This window comes from Dicentrarchus labrax, unplaced genomic scaffold (assembly GCF_905237075.1).
Source record: "Dicentrarchus labrax unplaced genomic scaffold, dlabrax2021, whole genome shotgun sequence".
Taxonomy (NCBI): domain Eukaryota; kingdom Metazoa; phylum Chordata; class Actinopteri; family Moronidae; genus Dicentrarchus; species Dicentrarchus labrax.
In genome coordinates this window covers 4,121,150-4,134,201 of record NW_026136711.1, presented here as the reverse complement: position 1 = coordinate 4,134,201, position 13,052 = coordinate 4,121,150, and the positions used below count along the sequence as shown (strand labels likewise).

At 36.8% G+C, this 13,052-nt stretch overlaps 1 protein-coding gene across 16 annotated transcripts in view; it reads right to left on the bottom strand.

Moving 5' to 3' along the window:
- plekha6 (pleckstrin homology domain containing, family A member 6) overlaps positions 1-8,569 on the bottom strand; it is a 114,760-nt gene extending 106,191 nt beyond the window's left edge. For 4 of the 16 annotated variants that reach the window (XM_051414950.1, XM_051414959.1, XM_051414960.1 and 1 more), the window contains exon 1: positions 2,502-2,831. In XM_051414950.1, the coding sequence (XP_051270910.1) occupies positions 2,502-2,559 (58 nt within the window). In that variant the 5' untranslated portion in view covers positions 2,560-2,831. Of the gene's footprint in view, positions 1-2,501; positions 2,848-8,292 lie in introns of those variants that run through there. The other 12 variants (XM_051414961.1, XM_051414955.1, XM_051414953.1 and 9 more) reach the window with 8 other exon arrangements.
- Positions 8,570-13,052: the final 4,483 nt, after the last annotated feature.

Below are 13,052 nucleotides of genomic sequence, written 5' to 3'. Positions count from 1 at the left end.
GACTGGTGTTTTTGGCTCATAATCTGAAGTAGCCTGTTAATGTAATCAGTGAACCGTTAGCCAAGAATGTTAAAATGTTCAAAGTTCTGCAAAGTTTCTGGCATCTGTCCATGGCTGTAATAATACTGGGTATTTTTTCTATCTGAGAATTGTGGAATTTTTTTTAACATTAATGTAATTTGTTTACAAATCTCTATATTTTTGTACAATATTTGAGAAAACCCTTAGTGAACCTTTTTAGCAAATTATTTTTTTGTAGGTTTTTGTTGTTGTACAATCCTGGATGGAACTTGAAGTTTGTCATTTGTTTAATAAGGCCATAAGATAGACTTGATGATGATGTGCAATAGTTCTCAAAATATGCATGGAGCACTTTGTTACAAATGCTACTGTTTTTATTTTATCATATGCTCTTGTTTGTCTGCACTCCAGCACAATTTACCTGACAGCAGAGCATCTGAATGTTTACAGAATTCAATATTCCTACATTGTAGTTCAATTATTGAGTTCAAAAGCTCAAAAATTGAGAGTCTTTGTTTTATTTGTACTTGAATGCTAAAGTTTAGAGAAAATAAATAAGTGTTTTCCTTAAACATTGTGCCCATTATTGTAATCTTTAAGTAGGTATAAGGGTCTGTGTCCACCAAACACGTTTTTAGTGCTAACAGCGCCTATTTTGAATACAAATCCTATAAGCTTCAGCGTTCAGAGCGCTCAGCGCCTTCAGCGGTAAAACGATGTCAGTGGAGACGGTTTTTTAGCGCAGCGCTCAAAGCGCTTAATAGGATATCGACTGATTATCGTTACCGCCAAAATCCCCAAAAAAATCGAGATATTATTTTTTTGCCCATATCGCCCACCCTTAGTTACACCCCTTTTACAAATAATATTTAATCATGCTCAATAAAAAAAAGACCCTCCTAAAACTTGGTCAGAAGAACGATAGGAGGGAAACCACTGACTTTGAGTTTGACAGATAAAATCTGAGTTTGACAGATAAAATAAATTCATAAAGCACTGCAACACAGGACCACGAAATAATTAATTAAATAGTGAAATAATTATAAATGATTTTTACGTAACATGAATCGGTATTTTAATGAATTAATGACACATTTAATAACACATTTATGTATTTAATTCCAATTATAATGAATGAATGACACATTTAAGTAATTATTTAATGATGTATTTAATTATTGAATTTTGGCACTTTTAGTCCTCCATTGGATAACTGCATTTCGTTGTTTGTACCTGTACTTACAATGACAATAAAGTTGAATCAAATCAAATCAAATATGTCAAGATTTGTCTTGCCTTTTTCTTTTGTTTCAAGTTTTTTAAACAATATGCATGATTTTAAAATTTTTACATTTATCATATCTGTTGAAGCATAACCTGTAGTTTATGCACACTTGATGGCAAAAAAGCCTACGATGTAGTGACCAAAGATGGATGATCCATAGCTCTCACCTAACCAAAGCTGATATCACTATTGTTAACACAACAAAACCAACAATGTAACAAACTTACTTTGGCTTTCATAGAACTTAAAGCCTATTTTTGCATAAGAATTCAAAATAAATTATTTGTATTTATATGTAAGGGATAATACCTGACAAGATGAAGTTAGTAAATAAGTTAGTTTAGTCAGCTTACTCCATGAGTAAATCTACTACTCATGCTCAAACCCCATTGCCTCACAGAACAAGGGACTTAAGGGCGGAGGACCGTTGTGCAGTTGGACCCTTCTCTTTGTTTTAGGTTTCTTCGAAGCTTCGGTTGCTTCTTTGTCTCGCGAGAGTTGCATATGGGAGCGAGATTCATCATGGCGACTTACTACTGCTAATTATTTCTACTGTAAACAAACAAAATAAACTGTATTACTAAGACCAAATCACGGATATATATGTGTCAGCCAAAACCATAGAAACTGAAAAGACCACTACACCTACCTAACGTTACAGTGCAACATTCCGGATACCTCTTCCACAGCCACCCACTCAGACCACAAAACAAAACAAGAACAAACAATAACTACAATCCATTAACTTGAGCTGCCGGTCCCATCCCGAAACAATGGCCATTTCATATCGGTAACTAATACAACAGTGACCATTATGTATTACGTATCCAGGGGATGTAGACTACAACTATAACAACACAGCAAAGTGATAGTAACGAATTCAAGTTAATGGCGTATTAAATGCGCTTAAAACAGCATAGAAATGGGATAGAATGGTACGTTAGGACAATAAATGAGAACGTTACATTACACCTGTAAACACTCATGAGCACACCATGTCAGCTAACGTTCCTTAAATTAAACTGGTTATATGGCCTCGAATCTGCCCCCGATTATCTTTTAACCTTCCATTAACGACATGGCAATAAAATTAATAATCGATTCAAAGCCAAAACGTCTAACATAGCTTAAACGTTAACTTTATAATTAACGTTTGACCAGCTAATACGTTAACTAATAAGTCACGTTCACGTACCTTTCTTTGTAGGTTTTGTAGTGACGGATGAAGTGGGACGTTGGGGTGGTCGTGTCATAATTTTCTTTTGAGCATACCTTGTATGTCGCTGCCTTCTTACTACTGTAAACGTAATCCCTGAATCCAAATTGTATTATTTTTGGACTACCGTCCTCCATGATAGCTGCCTTGTGTTTGCTGGGAGACGCTCGCGGTAAAAATAGACAAGACCTAGACTCTCCAGTGAAGCTTTGCTGCAGCCGCAGCTGAGAGGTGGGTCTCACGCGGGCAGTGTGACTGCTATAATCTCTTAACACGGTTGCGTTCCGCCACGCAAACACAGGCGGTGAGAACTAGCCATAGTGGTTTCGCCAGTCTTTTCCGCGAGCGGTAGTGAAACGGGTCTCTTTATAGTCATCAACATTAGACCAGCAACATGTACACCTTTCACTACATTTTCGATGTCTATAGGCTACACCAATCGGCCATATTATGACCACATTTCACCTGTCAGTGGTTATGTTATGGCTGATCGGTGTATATGTAGAATGTGTCACAGACATGAAAAATACATTTAGGAGAAGCCATCCATATGTTAAGAAGGTTTTTATTGAATTTACTTAATTGTGTTTATCAAATGCTAACTCAGAATAGAAAGATAGGGCTGGTAGCAGCAGCTCTGCAGCAGAAGCACATGTGAGCTGCAACAATTCAGCGAGGCAGCCGTCAACAATACACTGAATATCAATTCAAGTATCAAGAACACTGCATAGCTTTCAAAGCATCTGCTACATTTTCATGACTCCTTTATGCAGTATCAACTTTGATGAATTTGATCACTTTAAACAGGTTATTGCAATGCAATATGAAAAAAAATTATTTAAAGTAAATATCTGTACTTGTAACCCAAACATACAGCTGTACGGTGGACCAAGTGTTGGTTAAAAAAAAATTATATAGACTAAGGGTAAGAGGAAAATATACCATTATTAGGCATGCATTTATAACTGTAACCTATTTTTAAATAAGAGTGCAACTGCATTGTATAAAAAAACATTATAATTGTTAACATTTCCATAATGTCTCAAGTCTTGTTGTAGTCAACCAAAGAAAATCTTGGTCAATTGACATTCTACCTACTCTAAAACAAGATGAAACATAGCAAAACTTGCAGCTTCCAAGTTTGTAGTCAGGTCTTGGACAGCCCGTAATGTTACTGATCCATCATTGAGCCTGAAGCTGAGTTCAGTAAATTAAGCCCTGCTGTGATTATGATTCTTAAAACAGAACCACATTTGTGAGTAAAATATATTATTCTGATAAATAATCAATGCTATTTCTAACAATATAAAAATAAAATACAACAGGTCTGCATTTGTCCTTCCCACTCAGAAAATAATAGATTAAGAAGCAGTTTTCTCTTTAGCAAAGTAACACCAGTGACTATCCAACCAATGAGCATTTAGTTGGGTAAGAGCATAGTGACAAACCAATCAATCCACTGACCAGAAGGTGTCAGCCCTACGCAAATCTCAGGTCACTATGTGTCGCAAACTCATGTCCCCATCTCTGTTCCTGTGTTGTGAAATTATGATTTATATGCTCTGAAAGTGAATGCTTGTACCTTAAGTAATATTATTAGAACATTAATAACCTAGTTATGAGGTGAGAAACCAGTTGAGTAAGAACATGCAAAGTGACAGATTGTCTGGAGCACAGGATCCACACACTGGATTATTTTCACTGTCATTAAACCTCCAGCAAATAAATCCTGTGGCTTGGCTGCAGGGTACATGCTTTGGAATTTAAAATTAGACGAGCTTTGAACTTGCCTCAGTTGACTGTGTGACTATGATGCAGAGTGAATGTGGATATTCTGAGGCAGGGAAACAAGTCAGTTTGTATTGAAGTGCAGTGTCTTCCTGCAATGGAGACCTAAGAACTATATATATGGAATAAATGAATATATTATTATTTGTTTGTATTTATTTACTTTGTTTGAATGGTGTTTATATTTGGAAGTACAGACAAATGATTTGATACTTATGTGTGGGAATTTTATTGCAATAATTTCATGGTTTTGCTCCTCTAAGATGTATACACAGAAGCAAGTTTATTTTCCCCAAAATCTGCTTCTGTGCATTTATGAATTAACAGTCTGTTGTTAATATTATTTTTTTTGTTAATGTAAGTAATTAGTCATAACTCACCCACTTAAACCAACTTATTTTATACTCAGCTTCTTCATTTCTCACTCTGTAGCTTATTCTCTCCAGATTTCTTATATTGTTTCTTTCTATCTTTGAACTGATGGGCATTAAGGTTTTAGCCAGGTCCTAGTTATTTACTTACTATGGTTGTGATTTGGAGTATTCTTCATGAGTACTGGTCCGTTTCCTGTGTCAGCTCTAGAGGTGATTTTCCAATAATAATATTTATTGAGTAACACGTTCATTTGGTGTGTTTTTTTATTTTTATAAAAAATAACCATGATACCTGTTTATGACTGAATGCCAGAATGATTTTAAACTATGCAGAAAAAGAAAATGTGCAAAGTACATGTGGAGTAATAGAAATATATCTACACACTGTTTTCCATTATTTTTGATTCATTCTCCACTTTCAGAAATCCATTTTTGTTGAATGCTATTGTTGGTGTTTTATACAGATTTTAGTGTTTTATAAAAAATAACCATGATATCTGTTTATGACTGAATGCCAGAAGGATTTTAAACAAGGTAGAAAAAGAAAATGTGCAAAGTACATATGGAGTAATAAAAATATATCTGCACACTGGTTTCCATTATTTTTGATTCATTCTCCAATTTCAGAAATCCATTTTTGTTTAATGCTATTGTTGGTACGTACATAACGTAAATCAGATCAAAGTTGCAATGCAGTGCTTACTTCCTGTTGCCAGTAAGAGGCGCTATCACTACATCTGAACATTGTCATGTAGACGTGTTCAGGGCAGGACTCTTATCAAACGTGAAGTTTAGTGGAGATTGGACATTGTACACTGAAGTTATGAGTACGGTGAAGATGAGAGCACAACTGTCTATGATTTACCATTACTAAATTAAGTCTGAGTCATTTTATTTTTCTGCGAACATTAGCTAGGAGTAAGCTGGGTGGTGGAATAGGCCAGGTGTTCTAGCTGGCTGGGTGGGAGTTCTGTGATCCTCTTAAGGTTTACTGCACTTAATCCAAACCCTGCACTTCTTTCTTCTTTCTTATGTTGCCAAAAAAATACCAAATAGGTACCAGATACCATTTATTGCCATAAAGAAAAATGCTAATTAAATTATATACACCACAAAAATAACACAGGCAGGGCCACTTTAGTGCATAAGTAATTTTACGTTTGAACTTCTACACAATTAAGATTATGAAAGCCGGACTTGTAATTAAGTATATATATAAATTAATAAACTTTTTCTTAAACCTGGAGTGGTTTTACTTTGTGTTTAATAATAATAATAATAATACATTTTATTTATAAGCGCCTTTCTAAATACTCAAAGACACTTTACATTACATGTCACATTGTTTGTAGTAATTATGTAATTACTCTCACTGCCATGTGGGGGAAACAAAAGTTCTGCACTCTAGGTTTAAGTAAACTATCGGAATACATTTTCCAACTGGTCTAATTAGATACATCCAATCACCTTGCTTGACAGCAGTCAGAAACATGGATGTATTATGTAGCAGACCTGTTGACAATTCTGCATAGATCATCAGAAGGTGTGCATGCTTCTTGTGATACTTGCATTTCTCACAACAATCTTCTCAGTCAGTCCCAAACAACTGACAACAACAACTTCATCCTTTATATCCTCGTCTTTTTAAAACACACCTATCATACTGTATTTATGCCTATACAGACATATACTGATGACATAGAGGGGTTGAAGGCTTGAATCAAAGACTTCTCATCCTGCTTTGCATTCAATCAGCTCTGCCGGGAGGATTGGAGGGGAATTGGCTGGGATTATCTTAGCGCTGCCATGTTGCATCACCACAACACCCTGACAAATGACATGCAGACACACCCACAGGAGAATCTTTCAGTCTGTTTCTTCTTTCTGATTCTTAGTAATTCTTCTGTGGTTGCAAAATAAAGTAATGTCTTATCAAGAAAAAGGCAGTCATATGTATTCATAAGAGCTCTTGTTGGCCAAACTGACTTACTGCAGAGGCCCACAAAGGGTTAATACAAGTGGAGAATCCCTTCTGTTTAAAGGGCAGTGTGTAATTTAAGCTGTCTACCTCTCCCTATCTGCTTGCCTTTGATCGGTCAAGGCTGTTTCCTTGTCGAACTGTACAATATTGTCACCCTTTAATTTTATCAAAGTCTACAACGTGCAAAACCTCTTTGTCTCTTTTAGATGATTCAATCTGATGAAAAACATTATACATAGGGCGTACTGGGCATCGTGCACCTCAGTTTTAGGGCCAGTTTTGTCGGTGATCAGCATACAGAACACCGACGGATTTAAGTTTCTGCCTGACATACAGGCAGAAACTTAAATCTGCTAAGCCTGTGGTCAAGACCGTGAGAAGATGGACCAATGAGTCAAAGCTGGAACTACCTGCTTTGACTACACTGATTGGAGTGTTTTTGACCTTGCAGCCACAGACCTGAATGATGATGACCTCACTGACACTGACCACTCCTTTTCTCTCTCTACACAAATGACTGCACATCAAGAGACCAGTTTGTGAAACTCAGTCATCGGCCTTATCCAAAACAGTGACAAGTCTGCATACAGACGGGAAGTTGAACAGCTGGCCCAGCTGGTGTGGTCAGAACAACCTGGACCATAACACGCTCAAAACTGTGGAGATGACAGTGGACTTTAGGAGGAGCCCCCAACTCTGTCCCCCATCACCATACTCAACAGCCCTGATGATCAGTTAACTGCCCTGTACAATAACCCTCTCACTCTAATATCCACTGAACCTGGAAACTATTTATTTATTTTTCCATTGTTGAAATTCAGTTTATTTTTTAAAAATAACATAAAACATAAATATCGCTGTCACTCTAATACTTCTACCTATGCTGTGGATACTGTATACTGTCATATCCACCTACAACATGTACTTTATGTAATTCAGCATCCTTTGTTTTTTGTTTGTTTATATATATATATATATACGTATATATAACTGTACATATTAGTCTATGTTTATTTTGTTGAACTGGCAACCAAAGGCATTTAGTATATTTTGCGGCCTGTTAGCCAAACTAGGAAAGTCAGTCCATAACTTTGGTCCTGACTGTAGTTGCCATGGTGACTAGTGCTGAGTGATGATGAACTACCAGTGACAACCATCAGCTAATGGTCCATAGTGGCTGCTGTGCACAACATCTTTTTGCTACTGTTGTGTTTATGATGGAAACAATAGAGGTGCACTTTCATGCTGATGATATTAGGCTGATCTGTGTTCTGTTGCTCAGTGCATTCTGCCCAATGAAGCAGAAATGCACAAAATGCAAATAACTATAGAAAATATTATTACAAACTAAATACAAAGCTTTCACCCCACACGCTCAAACCCTGAAAAACACCCAGTCAATACTACAATTCCAGCCAACACATTTAATCAATAACTATTAAAAATGTGCTAAATCAGTGTCAAAGCAGATTGAAAGGAGGGCTGTTCAATTATAGCAGAGGGTGAAGCAGTGAATAGATTAACTTATTCCTCATGTATACACACAATGCTAATAATAATGACAGATAGGAGCCCTTGTATATTACATAAGCTTGACAGCAACCCAAACACCCTGCATGTCACTTACCAGCCACATGTACAAATGCTGCCAGGTCCCTGCTGCCGTCTCTTACCACTGCATATGTATTCCAATGTGTATGTGTATTGATGAGTGTGTGAGAGGACAGTTTTCTAACACACCATCCAGCCCTCAGTCAGTGCCATGGTAAATCACTATGAATGAACAATAGATCCTTCAGAAGAAGAGCTGAGCAAGCGGCTGGGTGCAGGACAATATCAGGCAATCTGTCCTCAGATAGGAATGGATGAAGAAAGAAAGGGAGCCTACAGAGCATGCCTGGCAGAAAATCCCTGGGTATTATAACATCACATGACCACCCATCCACCGTCAGTCATAGAGCGAGCAGAAGAGATGGGAGCAAGAAGAGAAAACAGCAGAGAGAGGGCCAGAGTGAATGGGGGTGGAGGGTTGCGACGTCACAGTGCTGCTCAGTTCCCCCGTTTCATTACAGTGACAGAGACACAGAGAAGAGGCCTGAGCCAATAAGACTTAAGAATTGTCTGCTGCTCCTCCCTGAGCAGAAAAGCTAATACTAACAGAGGCAAACACGGAGAATGAGAGACAAAAGAAAATCCCATTGAGAGAAGCAAGAGATCCTGTCCAGAAAAAGAAAACTATTAATAACCTGCTCTGATTTATATAAACACTGTGAAAATAATAATGGGAAGGGCATACAAAGGAGGAAATCTCATGAAGCTTATAATTATAATTGTCACAACTATTTGTCACATGGCAAAAAAATACAAAATAAATATTAGATTTTATATTTAGGAATTGAAAATCTAGATGTAGAAAGGTAATTGTATGCACATCTGATTCTAATTAGAACAGATCTAGGATAGCATGAACTCAAAAGAAGTATTTAAAACACATCCGTTTTGTATTCTATCCTTTGTCATGTAAGCCAATGGGTTGAAATGTTGTTGTAATTATTATATTATTATCCTTATTAACGATAGGACTGTTCCCAAATTTAACACTGTTACCTGTTGTCCCAAGGAAACCAGAACAAAGGATGAACTAAGGTTGAAATCAAACAGCCCTCACAGAGTTAAATCTTTCATTACATTTTTATATTTATAAGCAGGGCATTTTATTGTTAATTTTAGTATAGGCTTTCTCTCACTAATAAAAGTCGGAAAATACATGATTTGGTCATGCACTTCATTTTTAGGTTCAAGTTACGTTTTGATTTGTCTTTCAAAAATAAAACAATGCAAGGAAAAAATTCAAATATAAACAGGTATTAGATGGGAGTTAATTGCCAACATTTTTTATTCATACATCTAATACCTGAGGTACTGAACTAGTCTAATTTGTATTAGTTACTCTTGTGTATAACAACTGATTAACATCTATTCAATTGTGTTATTTTTAGCTTTGCAGGAAGCAAGCAAGTACATGGGTCTGTTGTTCTGTAAGACCTATTTTTAATTTGTTTGTTAATCAAAGTAAAAGGGTTTAGACCAATGATGAATACTGGAGGCAAAACTGTACTTGCATCAGAAATAATTTACAGGGGTAGGAGTAAATACATATTGATAATAAATATTGTCTCCTGATAGTTTTGTATAGTGTTATAGTATACTATAGTTATAGTGCAGTAATAATAACTATGTAAACAAATGTGGTGAGGATGTGCGTTTAACATTTAATCTGTGTGGATTTAATATATATATATATATATTTTTTTTTTTCATAAAGACTGAGCTTTATTTCATGATCTCATCATCTCATCACTGTTTCCCCTGTCTGAAAAACATTGTGGGAGCAAAATCGATTTTGATGTAATTTAATTTACAATGCCATATACATGTAGTTTAAACATAGATTTGAAGAGCGATAACCAGAAAGCAGTTGTGTGTGGTTTGTTTAGCCGAGAGAGAGAGAGAGAGAAAGAGAGAGAAAGAGAGAGAGCAGTGATAAGATGAAAGGTAGTGCCCTCCACTTCCAGAAATGTTGAAGTTGTAAATATTTATTTAACATGGCTTCAGTCAATTGAAGTTGTGTTAAATAAACATTACAACAGTGCTTTTACTTTAAAAAAAAGAAGTTGTGGATGTGACTACCAATAGATCCGTATCACTGTCCTCTTTCGCTAGGAGACATGCTTGTAGCAACTGTTGGAATTGGTTACAAGATGCACCTGGTCCAGCATGGTTTCCCCCAGTGATGTCTCTTGCAGTCCTTCACCACCACCCTGTCTCCAGGCTGCAGCATAGGCAATGTATGGAGTTATTATTGTATGGTAGCAAAACTATTTACAAATGTGTGTGGAGAGTTGTGTATCTCAATCTGTGTGTGGGTAATCAGATCTGTGAATGTGTAAAATAATCTGTAAGTATGTACTGAGATTTGTGAATGTGTACAGGAATCTGCAAATGTGTGTTTAGAATCCATGTGTGCATAATCAGATTTGTAAATGTGTAAAAAATCTACAAATCTGTATTCAGATTTGCAAGTGTAAGGATATTTGTACACGTGTGGATAAATCTGTAAATGTGTAGACAAATCTGTAAGTGCAGACTTAGACAAAAGTCTAAGTATTTGCTCAAAGAGCTGGAAATACAGGCAAATCTTCGCTTACAACTCAGGGGACTCTCAATTGGCGAGAGTTATGTGTCCAAACACATTTGTAAATAGTTTTGCTGCAATAATAGCTCCATACAATGGTTCTTGCAGAGGGTTTGTAGGGCTGCTTTCACCTATATGTGCACAGACTTCAAAGAGTGGGTTTAGGTTTCATAAAAAAAAAAACTCAAAGTTTTAACATATAAGCCTCTAGACTGCATGTGTTTATAAAAAACTTAAGGCTGATTAAGCCTTAGTCCCTCTTATACTATATATTTTATACATATATATATCAAGGAATCATGTGTTCCCTCCAGTAAATGTGCTGTTGTGAAATATAATACATACATAATATGAGGCCTTGTTCAACATAACAAACTCTGGCACTTACAACACATAAAACATATTACATGGCAAACCCTGATTGGCTGTTTGTTCAATACATCCGGATTGGGTGGGGGTTAAATGCATCCTGATTGAATGTTTAAGGCTTCCCGATTGGTTGAATGTCAAATACATCTTTAATGGATGAATGTTAAAAGCATCCTGATTGGGTGATTTATGAGGGGCCATACAAGACATAATTCATTCTCACCCACATATATTCTACTTTCACATACACTCAAATCTCACATTATTTTATTATCATTCTTATATTCATCGATTTTTATTCTCATATCTATATATTTTAAGTCACACAGTCATACATTTTGCTCTCATACGCAATCAATGTATACATTTACATGTATACATATTATTAATAATATGTGTACGTAAGAAGAAAATGTATGTATGTCTGAAGAAAATATATGTAAGAAAAGAATGTATGTATGTGTTAGTTAAACAAAGTATAATAGAAACGGCAGGAGTATAGTGGAAACGGAAGGCAGGTAATTTTATCGCGCTGTGATTGGCTGAGAAGGTGGCGTGGGGTCATGTACAGGTCACAATTAACATGTAAGGTAGAGGGGAGATCCGTGCACTGAGATGAGAGAACTTTTCAGACCTCGAAACTCCCAAGTCGCTTAAGAAGCCCAAGCAGCTAACACTAACGCTACACAAGGACAGGAGGATTGCGGCAGTCTTTACGACATCAGACACAGCAACACTTTGGCAACTGGGCCTCCCGGAAAAGGAAAAGGTAAGAAAAAGGTAGTGTTACATGGTAATTTAACTGGAAGTTACTAAATCCCGAATGTTCCTTTGCTTATTTGGCTACAGTCAATGTGTAGGTTAAATGTTTTCAAAAACCAAATAATGTCCATCGTAAAAACAATAAAGGCAATTAAACAATCTTCAAATGACAGAAAACATCGGAGGCTGTTTTGTACTTTTGAATCGTTTTTATAAAATTGGTGTAAATCAGGCATGTCCAAAGTCCGGCCCGCGGGCCAATCACGGCCCGCCGTAAGATTTCAGACAGCCTACCGCTTCGGTCTTATATTGTGTTATATATGGCTCGCTTGCTCTGTCAGAATAAATAAATCATAAAACTTTAAAAATGTAATTCCTCCTTTCACCACACGGTGACAGCATCGTTTTAATACTATCTGGATCTGCATCCGTGCCGCGAACCCTTCTCCACTCATTTCTGGATGGCGACTACAAAGAAAAAAGAGGAAAGTTGACAGTGAAGGCCGCCGCTTTCAGGAGCGGTGGGAATTTCAGTACTTCTTCACTGAAAATCGAGGCAATTGCGTTTGTCTAATTTGTAAAGAGACGGTTGCCTTGTTTAAGGATTTCGACGTAAAGAGACACTACGAGACTAAACATGCTATACATACGTACAACAAGCTAGCAGGAGTGACCGCGCTGAAAAAGTGAAGCAACTCCAGCTGCTCTGGCATCATCAGTCAAAGGAAAATATCACCAAAGCAAGTGGCCATGTTAATAGCTAAACATGGCAAACCTTTTACTGAAGGTATGTTTATCAAAGACTGTGCCATGAAATTGGTGGAGAACATTTGCCCCGAGAAGAAGCTAGACTTTATGAATGTTTGCCTGGCACGTAACACTGTGGCACGGAGAATTGAGGACATATCGTCAGATATTCAGAGACAACTGCGGGGACAGGGGAGTGGCTTTTGATCATTTCTCATTAGCCTGCGATGAAAGGACCGATGCATCTGACACTGCGCAACTACTGATTTTTTAAAGAGGAGTTGACGACAACATGAACGTGACAGAGGAGCTGC